Raw genomic sequence first — 18,995 nt, 5'->3', positions numbered from 1 at the left:
GGGCCCCAGGGACTGCACTGCAACCCACAGCCAATGTGCCAGGAAGGTTCCTCTCTGATTATCTACTCTACAAATGGAGTCATACATAGCTCTCTAGACAGCTTCACTTGCACGGAACCTTCTTCTCAAGGCTTTAAAAGGTTTTGTTCACCCTGTGCTCTGAGGTCTCTTCCAGCTCCCGTAGAAAACTGAGGGGCCAGCGGCCTCCCACACACATGCCCACCTGAGGAGCCCCACTGCTGTCTGTTGTGCGCTGAAGCTCTGCACATGTCTCTGAACAACAGGGTTCCATGTTCTAAGAGACAAAACTATCAGTCAATTGGACAACTGTCAGTTTCAAAATGCTCAGAATTAAGATGCCGGTTGCTCACTGTCTGTAGGAGCAAAAAACTAGAAAGAGTCCAAATATTTTTCAATAAGAGTTTGGGGAAAAAATGAGGAGTGGGGCGGTTGGGGAAATAATTTATAGCCCATCCCCTTGCCAAAAAAAAAGAAACAGGGTACTGAATAGTCACTACAAAGAATAGAGTGGTGGGTCTATTAATACATGTATTAACATGGTGGGCAGAAGGGGGTAGGAGGAGAGAGGCCAAGATAAGCAAAAAAAAGCAAATTGAAAAACACTAAGGAAGACACATTCCCGTTTCTGAGGTGGAGGGGAGTGCGTATTTATATAAGAATATAGACAGATGGGTAGGAGAGAAGAGCAGAGGAAAGAGGCAGACAGCATATGAGAATGAAAGCGTATTTTTAAATTTATATATAGAAGAAAAAAATCAAGAGAAATATACTAACTGAACAGTGGATATTTTTTAGAGGTGAGGAGACAGAGTGGATTACTGGTGACTTGAAGGCTTTTTATTTTCTTTAAGATCTACATTTCTGTATTGTTAGAATTTTTTCCAAATGAGCATGAAATATTAAAATAAAAATCATTAAGATTTAAATGCGCTCCATACATGATAAAACTCAGATTTAACTGTGATCTCTGAGAGTAAGTTCATCCTTCTGTGTCCTTGGCACTTGTTGATATAGAAGACGATTCAGCACATGAATCATAAGAGACGGTCAAGAGTGATAACCCAGACCACCTTCAGAGGCAGCGTTTTATTTTTTAAATAACGCATTAGGTCAGTGCTAATGGAAACCTTTACTACTTGTCAGAGTCATCAACTCCCAGGCTAAACAAGACCTCACAGTAATCCACTCCACCCCATTCCCAGACCTTCAGCCATCATATGCCCTCCTGGACAACTCAGAAGAACAACTGTCCTAATCCAGGGAACTCCAGGAAAGGAAACATCACATTTCTTAAAACAAAATGTCATGAGTGGTTGAAAGACTCCCGTCCCTTGAATATACCTTATTAAAGCAGGGTTCAGGCTACAAGTACTATTCACTCTCTCAAGTTCTATCAACCCCATTGCTAAACATCTTCACCAATTTTCAACATTTTCCATTAGGTTTGGATTCTATATCTATATAGTGGAAACTACTGTATAAAATGCAACATCAGGGCACAGCCTACTCTCTCAAACTTTGTGTTGTGGATTAAATGTTTACCCCCCACCAATTCATAGGTTAAAATCCTAAACCCCAATGTGATGGTATTAGGAGGTGGGGCCTTTGGGAGGTGATTAGGTCATGAGGGTATAGCCCTCTTGAATAGATTAGTGCCCTTATAAAAGGGACTCCAGAGAGCTCCTTATCCCTTCTGCCATGTGAGGACATAGTGAGAAGACAGTCTGTGAACTAGAAGTCCTCACCAGACACTGAATCCGCCAGTAGCTTGATCTTGGACTTCCAGCCTTTAGAACTCTGAGCAACAAATGTCTGTTGATTAAGCCACCCAGTCTATGGTATTTTTGTTATAGCAGCCCAAATAGACTAAGGCAGTCTGCCATGAAGATGTGCTGTCACCAAGTGATAGGGGTGTCTCTGGGTAAAGTCTTATAGTCTAAATGGCCAAGTTATTATCCATAAGCAAGTTATCATAGAGACTCAATACTCTTTACTACTAAAACTGTGTTTTTATAACGGAGCCTGTTATTATAGAAATTAAGTTTGAGGACTTAAGGACCACTATTTTGGTGATTTGTGTATAGAGCAAGATTTAAAGAAATAGGAATGCCTAGGGACAATTAAATACCTCATTCATTAAGCTGTCATTGATAACAATTAAGCATTAATCTAACCTTGATTCTGCCACCTGATTTATGCAGAGTGTCGACAGTTAATGTGGAAAGTCCACTCATACATACAGACGACTTCTCAGTTTCAGCAGCACTATAAGAGGTGCCTGTACGCTCTCCCTCTTTCATCTCTGATCAGCAAGGCCTCTCTCTGAGCCAAGCATGCTCAGCCCATGTGTCACCTGACTCACATCTCTGGGACACTGCAGGGATGACACACTTTCCTGCCGTCCCTGCAGTAGCTCACAGGAGGTTGTGAAGTTCTTCTGTGGATATTAACCTTAGATTTCCCTAAGCAGAAAGGATTAGGCATTCCTTATCTTAATTCTGATTGCCTCCTAAATAAGTTTATCTAATGTTCAATCTATAATAACTGGTCTCTAGCAACCACACACACCAACACTGGATTATCGTTTAGAGGAACTAACCTAACTACAGAGAAGCACAGCGGTGGAGAGAGCACTTGAAGTCAGTTATTAGCTAGATGCTCCTGGGCAAGTCATGTCACACCTCTGAGCTTCAGTCTCCTCCTCTGTAACAAGAAGGTCAGCCACCCAGCAAATAATATGTACTGAATAAAACTAAACTGCTTTGCCAGGAATACAGTTCTCTCAACAATTAGTCTCCAAACTACCTTCCTAACTTGATCTCCCACTCATTCCTTCCAGATGCACCATTTTTCCAGCCTCTAGGCCTTTGCTCTTGCCGTTGCTTAGGCTAGAATGCCCTCTGCCTCACTTCAGCATATATAGATCCCCTTTACCTTCCATGCTTTTCAATTCCACCTCTTTTAAGAAGCTTTTTTTTCTTCCTCTTCCAAGCCAAGGGTCATTTCTCTCGTCTCTAAAATTCCCTGATACATTTTATGAACATCTTGCATGCCATTTATCATGTGCTGCTTTGGATCACTGTAAACAGATCCGCTCCCCCTTGCTAGCAGGAAGTCTCTGTAAGTGCGTTCCTGTTTCGGAACAACGCTCGGCACAGTGGCTTGCATGTAAAAACTGGCCAAGAACTGCTGGCAGGAGGAAGCAAATCGTAGGCACTTACAATCATAAGGAGTTGAGTGAACTTAAGGGGGAGACTCACCCCTGCTCCTTTTCTGTGGGTTCAACATCCCTGCCCTCCTCCCCTAAGGTGGATGGATCATGCGTGTTCAGACATGAACGTGGGCAACAAGCTTCATGCCATCTGCCCACCTGTGAACTGTTACAGTAAAATTAACCTATTGGATTGGCCAAAAGGTTCATTTGTTTTTTTCCATAAGATGGTTCTAGTAGCACTTACTTGTCTTTAACTTCATTTGAAACAATTTTTTTAGATTGTATTGTGACAGCTGTCATATCAGCTTGCATTTTAAAAAAACCTTATCAAAACTGGTGAATTTTTATGTAGCTATATATATATATATATATATATATATATATTTTTTTTTTTTTTTTTTTTTTTTTTTTTTTGCGGTACGCGGGCCTCTCACTGTTGTGGCCTCTCCTGTTGCAGAGCGCAGGCTCAGCGACCATGGCTCACGGGCCTAGCCGTTCCGCGGCATGTGGGATCTTCCCAGACTGGGGCACGAACCCGTGTCCCCTGCATCGGCAGGCGGACTCTCAACCACTGTGCCACCAAGGAAGCCCCTATGTAGCTATTTTAATATTGAAGATGGAAGAAAAAAAGCAATATTTTTGGCATATTATGCTTTATTTCAAGAAAGGTAAAAACGCAACTGCAACGGAAAAAAAGATTTGTGCAGCGTATGGAGAAGGTGCTGTGACTGATTGAACGTGTCAAAAGTGGTTTGCAAAGTTTCGTACTGGAGATTTCTCGCTGGACAATGCTCCACAGTCAGGTAGACCAGGTGAAGTTGACAGTGATCAAATCAAGACATTAATTGAGAACAATCAACGTTATACTATGCGGGAGATAGCCGACATACTCAAAATATCCAAATCAAGCACTGAAAATCATTTGCACCAGCTTGGTTATGTGAATCGCTTTGATATTTGGCTTCCACATAAGTTAAGCGAAGAAAACCTTCTTAATTGTATTTCCGCATGCGATTCTCTACTTAAATGTTACAAAAACATTCCGTTTTTTAAAACAAATTGCAATGGGCGATGAAAAGTGGATACTGTACAACAATGTGGAACAGAAGACATCGTGGGGCAAGTGAAATGAACCACCACTAAGCACACCAAAGGCCGGTCTTCATCCAAAGAAGGTGATGTTGTTTATACAGTGGGATTAGACGGGAGTCCTCTATTATGAGCTCCTTCTGGAGAACCAAATGATTAATTCTAACAAGTACTGCTCCCAATTAGACCAAATGAAAGCAGCACACGACGAAAAGCATCCGGAATTAGTCAACAGAAAACACATAATCTTCCATCAGGATAACGTAAGACCACATGTTTCTTTGATGACCAGGCAAAAACTGTTACATCTTGGCTGGGGAGTTCTGATTCATCCGCCATATTCACCAGACATTGCACCTTTGGATTTCCATTTATTTCAGTCTTTACAAAATTCTCTTAATGGAAAAAAATTTCAATTCCCTGGAAGACTGTAAAAGGCACCTGGAAGAGTTTTTTGCTCAAAAAGATAAAAAGTTTGGGGAAGATGGAATTACGAAGTTGCCTGAATGATGGCAGAAGGTAGTGAAACAAAACGGTGAATACATTGCTCAATAAAGTTCTGGGTAAAAATGAAAAATGTGTCTTTTATTTTTACTTTAAAAACCGAAGGAACTTTTTGGCCAACCCAATACTTTGTCCATAATCACCAGAGAGGCCTCAAGGTTTGAGAAAACACTCACATCAATCACATTCTTCAGAAGATGGTTTGTCAACAGAACAAGTAAATATGACCTTAAGCATAATCCCCAAAGACTTGGTAAGTGGATAGAGACCATTTTTCTCCATCACAAGCTGCTCCTTACTCTCCAAAAGGAGGAAATACACAATTATTTTTCTCCTCCATTCTACTGCCCTGGCCTCCTCCATCAGCAGTTACAGTTCACAGCAGCCAGTGGGCTTCAGAACAGCAGGCTTTAGCCTTTCTTCTGGGCGCCCCCATGTTCCTCACAAATCAAACAAGCACAACAGCTCCATTTAACGTGTCTATGAGCCTCGGCATATGTTTGAACCTACCTTGTTTCCTTTGTTTCTATAAATAGGAAAATCAATTATTTAAAACCTACCAAGAGGACTTTGATGAGACTCTTCTGAACACTTAGGTTGCTTAGGAGTTAGGTCCCTACCATGAAAAGTTTGGTACCATTTTACATTCATCAATATTATAAAGAGTTATCAACCATTATTATCATGTGGTACCATTCATTCCTTAAACATTTACTGGGCACCCATGCGTCAGGCAATGTGCCAGGAGACAGGCACAGCACAGTGACTAAGACAGATGAGACCTCATGGAGCTGACACTCTTCAGGGGAGAGAAGCAGACAATTCTTTATGCATTTACTTGTTAAACAACAATGGTGATATGTACAATGAAGGAAAAGTGCATAGTGTGAGGATAATATGTCTTACAGGAGAACCTGACCTAACTTTTGTTTGGGGCTTTTCCTTAAGACATGGCTTGTGAGCACAGCTCTCCAAGATGAGGATGCAAAAAATAAGTAAAAGAAAGTACATTTTTTTTTTTTTTTTGCGGTACGCGGGCCTCTCACTGTTGTGGCCTCTCCCGTTGCGGAGCACAGGCTCCGGACGCGCAGGCTCAGCTGGTCCGCGGCATGTGGGATCTTCCCGGACCGGGGCACGAACCCATGTCCCCTGCATCGGCAGGCAGACTCTCAACCACTGCGCCACCAGGGAAGTCCCGAGAAAGTACATTTTTAAAGCGGGGAAACCACGGGTGGAAAGTGGTGGGGGGTGGTGGTGGTGGGATGAATTGGGAGACTGGGATTGACATGTATACACTGATGTGTATAAAATGGATGACTAATAAGAACCTGCTGTATAAAAAAATTTAATTTAATTAAATTTTTAAAAAGGGGGGGAAATAGGTAGAATCTAAAAAGCAAAACAAATGAACAAGGATAAAAGAGAAACAGTTTGAGTCAAACATAAAAGAGAAACAGGTGGTTGCCAGAGAGGAAGAGGGAGGGGGAAGGAGAGAAATAGGTGAGGGAGATTAAGAGGTACAACCTCCCAGATGCAAAGTAAATGAGTCACGGGTATGAAATATACAGTGTAGGGAATACAGTCAATAACGATGTAATATCTTTATATGGTGTCATATCATAACTTGACTTATGACGGTGATCGTTTTGAAATGTAGAGAAATGTCAAATCACTATATTGTGTTATAGGTCAATTATACTTCAAAAAAAACAAACTCCTAGAAAAATAGGTCAGATTTGTGGTTACCAGAGGTGAGGGACGGGGGAAGGAGGAATTGGATGAAGGCAGTCAAAAGGAGTAAACTTCCACTTATAAGATAACTAAGTACCAGGGATGTAATGTACAACATGATAAATATAATGAACACTGCTGTATGTTATATATGAAAGTTGAGAGTAAATCGTAAGAGTTCTCATCACAAGGAAAAGGTACTTCTTAAAATTTCTTTAACTTTGTACCTATATGAGATGATGGATGTTCACTAAACTTATTGTGATAATCAGTTCATGCTGTATGTAAGTCAAATCATTATGCTGTACACCTTAAACTTACACAGCACTGTATGTCATATCTCAATAAAACTGGAAGAAGAAAAAATTTTCAAATAAAAGGAGGGGAAAAGAATTCTGTAGGAGGGAAAAGCACTATTATTAATGATAAGAACAAAAACCGTTCTTTTTACCACTATTTTGCTTTAATTGTTCTCACTACTGTTTTATCTTCGGAGGAACTGCAGATCTGTTATTTTCAGGATAATTCAGCAGGTTTATCTTGAACTGAAGATCAGCTTTCCTGCAGATTTTCCAAGGTTCTGCGTACGAGAATTGGCTTTCAGAACTCTGAGACTGCAGAGCTGCACTGTCTACAGTTAGCTCCTGAACTCCAAGGCATACTTTCATCTTTTGAGAGACGGTTATACTAAGTTAATATTTACTGAGTCACTACTGTGCGCCAGTGGGCCAAGTGCTCCAAGTATGTTATCTCATTTAATCCACCACAGATAGGAACCACTGCCATCATCTCCACTTTACAGATGGAAAAACTGAGGCACCATATGGCCAATTTGTCCAAGGGCATCCAACTCACAAGTAGCAGAATCAGAATTGGGACCACTGCATTCAGAAGACTTGAAACTCACCATTCATTAGCACCTTATCCCTAACACATCATGTAATCTCACACGTCCATGCCTTTGCTCAGGCCATCTCCTCTACCTGGAAGGCCAACTATTCCTTCTCCCCTTCCCCATAGCCCTTTCCTGATAAACAACTGCTCTTCTTTCAAGACCCACCTTTAACATTACTTCCATTGTAAAACATCCTCCTTTCTGAGGTTAGAAACTGTAAAGATAAAGGAACCAAGATAAAAATAAAGGGCAAAGAATCTGCTCTTGCTGTGACCTGGTGGTAACCTTCCAGAAAGAACCACTGATAAACAAGGGCAAGGAGCTATCCAGTGACAGTGAACAGGCATCTCTGGGCCACATCTAGGTCAGAAGCACTTGATCAAACAACTGATTTGCAAATCCTTCATTTCTCCTAAATATCTGGGGCAATGGGTGACCCTAAACCAAATCCCCGCATGATCCACTCTACACGCTGAACCAGTGTGTCCAAAGGACCAGAACTGGGCCTCCCCATAATAAGCCTTCGTCAGCATTCCATGGTGGCCTGGCTGAGAGTTCAACGGGAGTTTACTTGTTGGGCTGAGCCAGCCCTGGCAAAGCCACAGCCTGATATAGAAGATACAGCTGAGGCTGGATTAAAGGAGGCTAGAAAATGAATAGCGGGAGGGCTTCCCTGGTGGTGCAGTGGTTGAGAATCTGCCTGCTAGTGCAGGGGACACGGGTTCGAGCCCTGGTCTGGGAGGATCCCACATGGCGCGGAGCAACTGGGCCCATGAGCCACAACTACTGAGCCTGCGTGTCTGGAGCCTGTGCTCCGCAGCAAGAGAGGCCGCGATAGTGAGAGGCCCGTGCACTGCGATGAAGAGTGGCCCCCGCTTGCCACAACTAGAGAAAGCCCTCGCACAGAAACGAAGATCCAACACAGCAAAAATAAATAAATTAATTAATAAACTCCTACCCCCAACATCTTCTAAAAAAAAAAAAATGAATAGCGGGGAGGGGATGTTTTATAACCAGCTGAGAGGGGGTATATTTAAGGAGGCAAACAAACCAAAGTGGCCCACTTCCACAAGCTTCATTTAATTTATATTTAGCCTTCCCATTCTCAGTAATTGAATGTATTATTTATTTTGGCCAGCAATTGCTGCATGTGGCTTTCAGAAAAACAACAACAGCCTTTTATGGTTTAGCACCACAGCGCTTAGAAACTTGAGCAAAATCATCAGATAAATTATTAAGCATGAAGTGGACTCCACACTCCTGCCCACCCTGCTGCAGCTTCAAGTGCAGGGGAGGTAGAGGAGGAGTCCAGAGCTCTAACACAGGGGGCGCTGACTGCCCACACCCGGGTACCAGTCTGCTCTGATGCTACTTATCTCTGGGTGTGGACCGAGGGCATCCCAGCAGGGAAACTGTCATTCCCAGCTCTCCTCCAGCAGTTCTTGGGAGCAGCAAATCTTTATTTAGCTTAAGAATTTGTTTTGCTTTTTTGAAAACAAGAAATAGCATGAAGCAAGCTGGGAGAAGAAAGATCTAGGCTTGCGGGGCCTCCACATGCAGCTCACAGCTCTGGTACCTGCAGCTCACAACCCATTCCTAATGTTACAGGTGACACCAAACTCAGGGATCCCCACGTGGGTCTACTGACCTTTTTAAGAGGGAACCGGTTTATAAGATTTAAAATTTCCTAACATTAATTTCATCTAATTAATTAAGCTAATCTAATCTTCATTTTGCACATCACTGGGGTTTTGGCAGTGGCTGTTAATTTTTGTTTTGTTTCCTGCAAACCCATCATCCTTACCAAAGCAGGCACTAGGAGAAAGTTCCATGTTTACTGACAAATAATGAGGACATACCTGCTCTTGTGGGACTTGCAGTCCTCGTGGGGAAAGAGGGTGTCCAGACAATAAGTCAACAAACACACACAGTAAGAAAGCATCAGAACAAGGTAAATGCAACGAGGACAAGAGGAGGATGGCACAGAGCGTGACTGGGGAGGTGCAGCTACTTCAGCTAGAGTGGACGGGAAAGGACCCTGGAAGAGGTGAGGCTTGATTCTCATCTCTGGCCTAGTAATTTAAAAAAATGCAAATATCTGGGGATGAGATCATTCGAGAAAGAGGGAACAGCAAGTGCAAAGGCTCTGAACTGGAAGACAGCTTGGTATGTTCAAAGAACAGTAAAAAGCCGGCGTGGCTAAAGCGTGGTGTAAGATGAAGACAGAAGGCCGGAAGGCACCGGACCACATAGAGACTTCAGCCAAGGCGTCTGGTTTAATTCCAAGTGCGCTGGGAGGCTACTAGAGCGCCCAGGAGTCTACAGCAAAACCAAGCGGAGTTTGAAAAGGTTCTTGGATAGTAATCATGTTTGAAGACTTTGGTGACACCGAGGCCTCAGTGGGAAGGACCCCAGCTTCCCGCAGCGCTAACCCACCCACCAGCGCACCCTTTGCTGGTGTCCTTCCCTTCCCGGTCTCCCCTCCCCATCACCCTACTGACACTCACTGGGATCGCCTCCTAAATAAACCACTCGCACGATCCTGGTTCCAGGAGAGCTCTGTATCTCGTACAGAAACGGGTCTTGGGCAGAATTTTTATACCTAATAGCAAGCTGTAGAGAGTCTTCATTCTCTACTGATTAGATTCTATTCCTGTACCTCTGGGGCTTTAAACAAATGAACATTGAAAACAACAAATAAAATTGAATCTGCTGTGAATAAGCAGTCCTAACTTCTAAAACTCTCTAGGGATGTCTGAGCCACCTGACCTGGCCCGCCTGAGACAGATTTAGGAAGGTCCTTACAGGAAATTATCCATGCTCTGTAATCTGACTCTATAAATGTGTGTGTGTCCGAAGTGCTTCCTACTAAAGAAACAGATTTAAAACTCATCACTTGTTGATCACTTCTTTCTTTCTTTCCTCCTTAAAGGATTCTCTCTACACACTCACACACACATATCCACACACTGCTGAGTCCGCTTTCCTAAGGAGCCAGGAAGTGTCTGAGAGCAGAGGAGAGGAGAGAGTGAGTGATGGGCTCACCTTGGGAGAGGCACTGGTTGGCCAAGGCCACCTGACCAGAATGCAGGTAGAGATTGAGGCGGGTGAAGATTCCCACCAGGGAGGGAATGGTAATGAAGCAGTAGGCAACGCAGGCCTAGAAGAAAGGGGAGAAACAGCAGGTTACACGGCAATGCCATCACAATGGATTAATACTCTTGTTTTCATCCACCATATATTTTCAAGTAAAAACGCTAAAATAATTAATCTCCCCATTAGGAACCCCAATTTCTGCCCCTTGCTTCTGCTGTATTTGCCTCTTTGGGAAGAGGGGGAGGGGCAACCAAGGAGAGTAATGGTGTATGAAAAATAAATCCGCATCCATCGTCGCAGGAAGTAAACAGATAACACCTAATATTGATAAGCTAAAGAAGCGGCTGTTAAAACCAATTAGTTAAAAAATACATAGGTAATTTGAAGAAGAAGTCGCTAAAAAGAGTTTGAGGTAGTTGACGCTGAGGAGAGAGGTATATGGTGAGAAAGGGCAGGGTCGGGATGCTTATTTTTCACTGTGATCTTTTTAGTATGATTTTATTTTTAAAGCATGGATATGGATCGCTTTGATAATAGTTTGAGCAGCATACTCAAGAAGCAAATTTCTTTCAAAGTTGGGAATTTATCAAGAGGGGAAAAAGGTACTAGGCCTTCCAGTTACAGGCACAAGCCAGAGATAGTTCAGCTGGCACACAAAATTGCAAATCCATTTCTCAACCCCCTCCCCATAACATGTATCAAAATTCAGACTCCTTTGATCATTTCTTTTGAAAACATTAAGAAAAGTGGCCAGTCAGAGATATGCAAGGAAAAATCCAGGAAATCAATACTAAACCACCCTTAATCTTTTTCTGGGAATAGCAATTCAGAAACTTGCAAAAGAAACAGCCCACTGGAGTTCAAAGTCTGTGAGTCTTATCTTTAGAACATACCCGGACAAATGCAGCCGTCTTTCTGGAATGATTTCCTTTCATTACTTTTCTTGTTTCCATTGCCAACCGGTTCACACTCTAGATTAATCAGTAAAATAGAAATGGGAATGAAATGATGGCTGATTCAGATTAACATCTTCCAGAGAGATTTGGACATTAACTGCATGCAAGTCAATGAGAACAAGCTAACTGGAACCAAAACCAGTTAGCACCAAACCCTGAAATGGCAAAGGGGTCATCAGGCCAGATTCAATCTCGGCTTCAGCAAACATCTCCAAGGGACACTCGCTGAGGTAAGTCATGCCTATCAACCGGCGTAATAAATGACCATTTTCTGGTTTAATGAATAGCTAGGGTTCACTTATTCCATTTCCAGAAATCCCACACACTAAGCTTAAGACCTTAGAGATCTTAACAGAAACCTCCAAAACCGGACGCAGACCATACAAAGTAGCTCTGCAACACTAACAATAACCATAAGAACAGTCTAATAGCAGCCACATCATCACTTATATAAGATCAGCTACTGTTCTAGGAGCTATACGTTCCTAGCTCATTTAATCCTTGTAAGTCTTATATGTAATCCTTATATTTAATCCTTATAAATCCTTATAATTAGGTCTGAAGTTTAGTAATGCTACAAAATCTGATAACCAGCAGACAAATACATAAAAAGGTTGTTTTCCTTGAATTTACACGAAGCAATTCAAGGACCTTAGGGAATCTTTACACAAATATAAAAAGTTTGGACCTATGGTTCCCAAACTGTGTACCATGACACCCCAGGGTGTTGCAGCAAAATCACAGGGGCACCACATTTTTTGGACAACCACAGCAAGGCTCAATGGTTGAACACTATGCAGGGAGCTGTGTGAGGGAGCTCACAGACCATGGTACATTCCTTGCGGTTATTTCATATCTTTGCAAAAATGGGTTTTTAGCAGATGCTGTGATAAAAAGCACTGTGCAAAAATTAATGTGGGGAAAAAAATCTATCTGCAACGGGAGATAAAGTAGTGGTGTCCCATCTGATTCCAAGGTTTAAGAAGTTGTGCAGTGTTCAATAGATGCATATACTTTATTAGTAAGTAATTATGATGATTTAAGAATGGAATGAAAATACGTTATTTTTCTTTCAATTTATGTATATTGTTGGTTCAGAGGGCTGTCAAGTTGTTAGGGCACAAATTCTTAAGTTGTTTGAACCTAATTTCTTAATAAACAGAACTGTTATTTCTTCCTTTTGGCCTAAGGGCACCATGAAAAGTTACTGAAAGGCACCATGATCCAAGAAAGCTGGGACTCTGCTTAGGCGACAAGGAATTCTAATGAGGTTAGTATTTCTATAACTAACTAATCAATGCAACTCACTTAACTCTTTGCTGTTGGCATGCAGGAATGAGAATATGAAAATTTCAGAGAAAAAGAGGCCAATAAAACCACTCAAAGGCTTAAGCAAAGTTGCAGATTTTATTAACCTTTGAGAAAACACCTTTCATGCCTTGGGAACAGAAGCAATATGGGGCCAGAAGAATCCCAGATTAAAATTGGTGCGTGGCTTAATGATCAATAAATATGTATTGAGAGAACACATGAATGAATGAAAATCCTTACATGAATCAATTGCACAAGAACAGGTTCCAGATTGCAAAACATCGACCTGGCCTCAACGTAAAAACTCAGCTGTTGTTCAAAATCACGGCCAAAGGACACCTAGAATCAAAGAGAAAGATGCTGACGATGTTATCTCCATTGTGACCACACAATTAGAAAGCTTTTGCCTGAGCTTGTGGGGGCAGGGAAGGTGCTGCGATGACAAGTCACCAAAAATCCCACAGCTATAAATGGTGGCTATCTCAGTCGTATGTAAGCAAACACACACATCCGTGCACTGGAATATACTCTAACTAGACTTCACATTACTTCACCCAGCAGAGAACGGAAACGTTACTATCACCACCTCATCTTCATGACACTGGCATTGTTGTAGAACATAAAAAGACCAAAGGGTATAAAACAGAATCTCAAAATGTAAAGAGGATTTCCCAGGCTAGAAGGAAACCACTGGAAAGGAAATGATGGAATTTTGTTTATCAGCTGTGGCCTTTTCACAGAACACAGATTTGGTGATTGGGAGCCATTTGTCAGAGGGGTTCCCTCATAAGGGCCAAACCCTTCTGCTTCCTGAAAGGGATTCCAACCTCGGCAGCTCACTGGAGGCTGCTAGAGCCATAGATGGATGTTTTTCCACCATTAAAAATCCCCTCTACTCCTATTTCTTCAAATTTATGAACAGCTGGTTGGTAGGACAAACTTTACTGCTACAGCAATCATTTTTGTCTGGAGGAGGTTTAATGTCACACTTTCCATTAGAGCTATCAGGTTTCACATCTTATTTCCTCATATTCTTTTCCATTATAACTTGGTGGCTTTCAGATAAACCCATAAAAGGATAAATACCACGTGATCAGCATATAACTCAAGGGAACAAGAGAGGCACCTGGTAACAGTCATAGGTATTCAATACATAAAAAGGCTAATCCTGAATTTTCATCAAAATCGGTATTTTACCCATAGTTAAATTGACCCCTGTTGTTGAATGAGTCACATTTTCAAGGTGATTTTCAAAGTGATCTAGTTACTTTCATCTCAGTCAGCTTTTGTCTTGACTTTTCTATTCCAACAGCAGATACTGGCAGCAGTGGGTATTTTAGATTTGTGCCCTGAGAATTAAGGCAAAGGTTGTTCTGGCAGGGACGGACTGGTGGGTTATTCCCAAAGAAGCCTGCGACAATGCCTCCTGCTCTGCTTGTCCCTTCGCAGTGTCCTTGTAGACTCTTCCCATCCGAAGGTGGAGTCTGCTTTCCTCCACTTCCAGAGGGCTGGCCCTGGGACTTGCTTTGACCAACAGAATAAAGCAGGAAGCAGCACAGATCACTGTGTGATTTCTGAACCTCCAAAGGCCCTGCAGCTTCTGATTTCGCCCTCACCACACAAGAGCTCACTGAGATGAGTGAATGATGAGAGAATGATGGAGAGAAAGAGGTCACATGGCCGAGAAATAAGCCACCCCAGCCAACAGCCACCACCAAGACCCCAGACACGTGCTCAAGGCTGTCCCGGATCCTCCAGCCCCAGTTCTGCCACACCTCTGACATCATACAGAGCGGCCTGGTTATCCAGCCAACCCACAGAATTCTAAGAATGAATAAAACACTGTTATTTTAAGCCACTGAGTTTGGGGTGAGTTGTCATACAGCACTGGGTAACTAGGACGAATGGAGAGTGAACACTTGGCATTTCTCCCCCCGACCTGACCCCCAAATTGTTTTCACCAGCATCTGATGAGAGCACATCAAGTGCTGCAGGAAGCCCCTTCTCCAGGGAGTTCCCTGGTGGCCTGGGGCTGAGGATTCTGGGCTTTCCCTGCCATGGCCCAGGTTCCATCCCTGGTCAGGGAACTGAGATCCCACAAGCCGCACAGAACGGCCAAAAAATAATAATAAAAAACAGAAAAGAAAAAATGTAAACTGGCTTTATTAAAAAGAAAAAAAAAGGAAGCCCCTTCTCCCACTCCTGGTCCACGTGATTCAGTTGCCCAGGTATGCCTGTCCCCCTAGCCTGGCCGATCTGTGTGTTCATTCTTTCTCACAGCAGCAATTTGCTCAGAGATGAGCTGGCGATCCAAATTAATCCAAAGAGACTCAGCCCCAGGACTTCCGCTGGAGCCCTTCGGGCTGGGCTGCAGAGCTGGAAGGAATGGAAACCCGGAGCTCTTATGGGGAGTGAGCCTGCCTGGGAAGGACGCCAAGAGAGAAGAGCCACGAGCCAAAGACACACACATGGCGGGTCCTGACTACACCACAGAGACCCCAGGTCCAGCTGCTCCTTCTGAGAGGTCTCTTCCTGGACTTTATGTCACATCAGCCAGCAAGTCCCCGCCCACCCTCCCCTTTTTATTTTTTCCTTAAGCCAGTTTGTCTTGGCTCTCCTTGCCCCCAGGGGAGTGCTGGCTAATATAAGTTGTTTTCTAATTTCATCTTATCGCAATAAAAATGAAAAGCACCAGGGAACATAATGTTAACTGCTTTCACCAGAGGAAGGATAAACAATTACATCACATTTCCAAGTGCACTGAAACTTCTTCCCCAATACTTACCATTTTTATAAATCCATTAATCAAATATGCCAGCATTCTTTTCTCATCCTCAAGAGTGAGTGCACTAAAATCAATAATTGTACATAATTAACATTGAGGTGATAAATGAAGGTTTCCAAAGGGAAAAAAAGTATTAGAAGTAAGCAACTTAACAGGTAAGCACATTTTGCATTTTCTAGACTTAAAAAACTTCCATGTATGTGTTTCTTTTGATGAAAATATGTAATCTAAATTAACATTTTCTAATTTCTCTCAAAGATGCTATTCTCAAGATATATTTATTAACAGCAAAAGAGAAGGTAACTCTCTTCTTTGGAATTTGGATAGCAAGGTCCAACTTCAAATTTTGTATTTCAGAGAAATTTCATTCAACATTTTACTATAAAAAGTTTAAACATGTAGCAAAGTTGAAATTATACAGTGAACACCAATACACCCTACTATTATCATTTTACAATATTTGCTTTATCATATAACTCTCCATTACTCTCTCCATCCATCAATCTACCTTATTTTGGAGATATAGCTTAAAGTAAATCACAGATCTCAGGTGCTTCTGTTTAATAGCAAATTTAGTATGAATATAAATGAAAAAATGTCAAGTCCTTATAATTTTGATAATACATGTAAAGGTTTATAAATAGTTCTCCAAATTTATTTAAAAAAATTTTAAGAGCCAAAGACCAAGTCTCCTGTTTATTGGTTTGTTCTAAGGGAAAACAAGTCTGTATTGGCAAAGCCTGCATACTGTCCTCCAATATGCAGTGTCCCCTTCATTCTTTGAGACTACATTTCCCAAACTCCTTTGTAGCTAGGAGTAGTCACATGACAGTTCTGGCCAATGGGATGTGAATGCGAGTGATGTACGAGCCTCCCAAGTTGTGTCCCTAAAAGGAGGGTGCTGTCCTCCAATGCCTGCAGGTTGCAACATGGACACGGTTGAGGTAAGTCACCTCCACCAGGAAGCAAGGACAACACCCCGGAGGGATAGCAGAGCAGTAAGACAAGAAACCTGGGCTCCTGGATGATGTTCTGAAGCAGAGCTACCCCACCCCCACCTTTGGGCTTCACACTTCTCATAAGCGAAATACATCTTCTATTTTGCTTAGGCCAAAAACCAATGTCCTACTAATACAAGTACCTTTCTAAATGTTTTTTGTGCCTTTATTTCTATTTTTGTGCAACTAAAGTCTATCAGTTCCATTTATTATTAAAAGTCTGGATATTTTGATTTTGAAAACTACTTGTGAAGTTGAAAGCACAAAGTCATGAAATAAAGATTCTAAAATTCAGGGGAAAAGAAATACAATTCATCTTTGTTGATGGTTAAGTTCCAAAACAATTTTCTCATTTCTTGTAACATTTTCCTGTGAATCAAGCTGCTGTGTTTAAAAATTCTTTGGGGACCAAAATTTCTGCCACAAATAAGCAGGAACTGCCTCAAGCACAGTCAAATGGAAACATGTAATAAAAAAGAAAAAAAGATAAGACAAATAAAACTAGAAAGCAAAGGAGATAATTTGGCTTTTGACCCAAAGGTAAGGCCCACGGGTAGGTCTGACCCTCAAGTATACTCAACAAACTAAAGTCCTTCATGTAAGGAATATAAGCAATTTTATTTGAATTTTAAATAATTGGCTAATATTGAGAAAAAACTTAAAGGCTATGTTACTGGATGAGTGAACTCATTATTATTCTATCTGCTGCTCTCAGAAATCTCCAGGAGACATGGAGTATGAGTTCACTTGGATGAAACCAGCCTTTTCCTCCCAACAGAAATCCCTTTGTAAAAACATCTGCCATCTCATTTTCTCAGGAAGGTTACCCTCAGCTCAGCCTCCCTTCTCCCCTGGACTGGAATGTCCTTGTTAACATGTACCTTAATAGACTCCATAAGATAATATTATTCACAGTGGCAGCTTAAAGCAGTAATTCCCTAATGTACTATTATGTGGCATTAAGACCCAATCCAGGCTCGTTTCAGCCTTAAACATGGCTTACTTCACAGAGTCATGCATGGTCTTGCAAACGTGCAAAAGGGCGTTCAGAATGACGGGGTCCTTAGTGGGCTCTTGCTGATGCCTAGAAGACATTTAGATAACAGTAAAAGCCATGTCCACTGAGACCACAGAAAGCACAGATTTAGTTCTCATCTACGATACATATGTGAGAAGCAGTAAATTATCTGGTTGGCATTTAACATGGCCCAGATCACCAGCAATGGGCAATGATCTAGTTTTCTCTTAATTCTCCTTTAAGTAACAAGTTTGCTCTTCTAACATATCATAACTTCTCCTAACTACAAAATCATGGTAAAACTGATACATTTCCTAAGCCAGGCAAAGGGCAAATCTGTTTTCTTACCGTGTTTCTTGAATTTCTAAAGCTGTCCCAACAACCTGTCCATAACTGTGTTAAGAGCCAGGCAAAATTATTAATTTGGTTTCTCAAATAACGTAAAAGGACACGCTCTTATAACAAATCTTTTTTTTTTTTGGTGCACCACGTGCCACATGGGACCTTAGCTCCCCAAGCAGGGATGGAACCTACACCCCCTACAGTGGAAGCATGGAATCTCTCTCTCTCTTTTTTTAATATTTATTTATCTAACTATCTACTAGGCTGCATCAGGTCTTAGCTGTGGCACACAGGACCTTCACTGCGGCATTCGGGATCTTTAGTTGCAGCATGCAGGATCTAGTTCCCTGACTAGGTATTGAACCTGGGTCCCCTAAATTGGAAGCGTGGAATCTTACCCACTGGACCACCAGGGAAGTCCCAACAAATCTTTATGTAAGTAAAGTAGGCATACTTGTTTCAAGCATATGGAATTAACCTTCTAGAAAGGTAATACAAGGAAAGCTTAAAACATACATTCCAGCAACTTCTAACTCAATTTTCCAAACTCTGGTTACTTGAGCTCCATCTTAACATATTTTTTTAATCACATCTACGTACTTAATATTTAAAGGGACTTGAACTTTTAACATAACCTTGTCCTAAAGAATAATACATTTGAAGTCACTGATTAAACTAGTTATATATTATCTAACATACTTTAAATACACATTTTAAAATAAAAATAAAAATCTCTCTTCCATGTACCACCTGAAAGTATTTCATGTACCATCAGCAGTAGGCAGTTTTGGGAAAACAGATTTAATCAATAAAATGAAAGGAACTAAGTTGAAAACTGATCACAAATCTACACATTAAAGATAGAAACCTTTCTAGCTCTGGTATCTTGAGAAGAATGACTTTATCTTTTAACATGACACTTCCTAAATAGTACATCAATAGATTGCTCCTTCCCAAATCACAGGAGTGAGATATGGGTGATGGTCAGGCTCTGTTAACATTTATTATTTTGTCTTCTTAAGCTAATTATAAACT

At 41.6% G+C, this 18,995-nt stretch overlaps 1 protein-coding gene across 1 annotated transcript in view; it reads right to left on the bottom strand.

The window, feature by feature from the left end:
* VPS35L (VPS35 endosomal protein sorting factor like) overlaps nt 1-18,995 on the bottom strand; it is a gene marked incomplete at its 5' end in the record, with an annotated part of 128,612 nt that overhangs the window by 30,175 nt on the left and 79,442 nt on the right. The window contains 5 exons of the mRNA XM_079719033.1: nt 10,500-10,614; nt 11,444-11,521; nt 13,058-13,156; nt 15,603-15,666; nt 17,604-17,684. Of these exons, the coding sequence (XP_079575159.1) occupies nt 10,500-10,614; nt 11,444-11,521; nt 13,058-13,156; nt 15,603-15,666; nt 17,604-17,684 (437 nt within the window). The remainder of the gene's footprint in view (nt 1-10,499; nt 10,615-11,443; nt 11,522-13,057; nt 13,157-15,602; nt 15,667-17,603; nt 17,685-18,995) is intronic.

Source organism: Hyperoodon ampullatus, assembly GCF_949752795.1.
Source record: "Hyperoodon ampullatus genome assembly, chromosome: 14".
Classification (NCBI taxonomy): Eukaryota; Metazoa; Chordata; class Mammalia; order Artiodactyla; family Ziphiidae; genus Hyperoodon; species Hyperoodon ampullatus.
The sequence above is the reverse complement of the archived record's forward strand: the minus strand, read 5'-3'. Positions and strand labels throughout refer to the sequence as shown.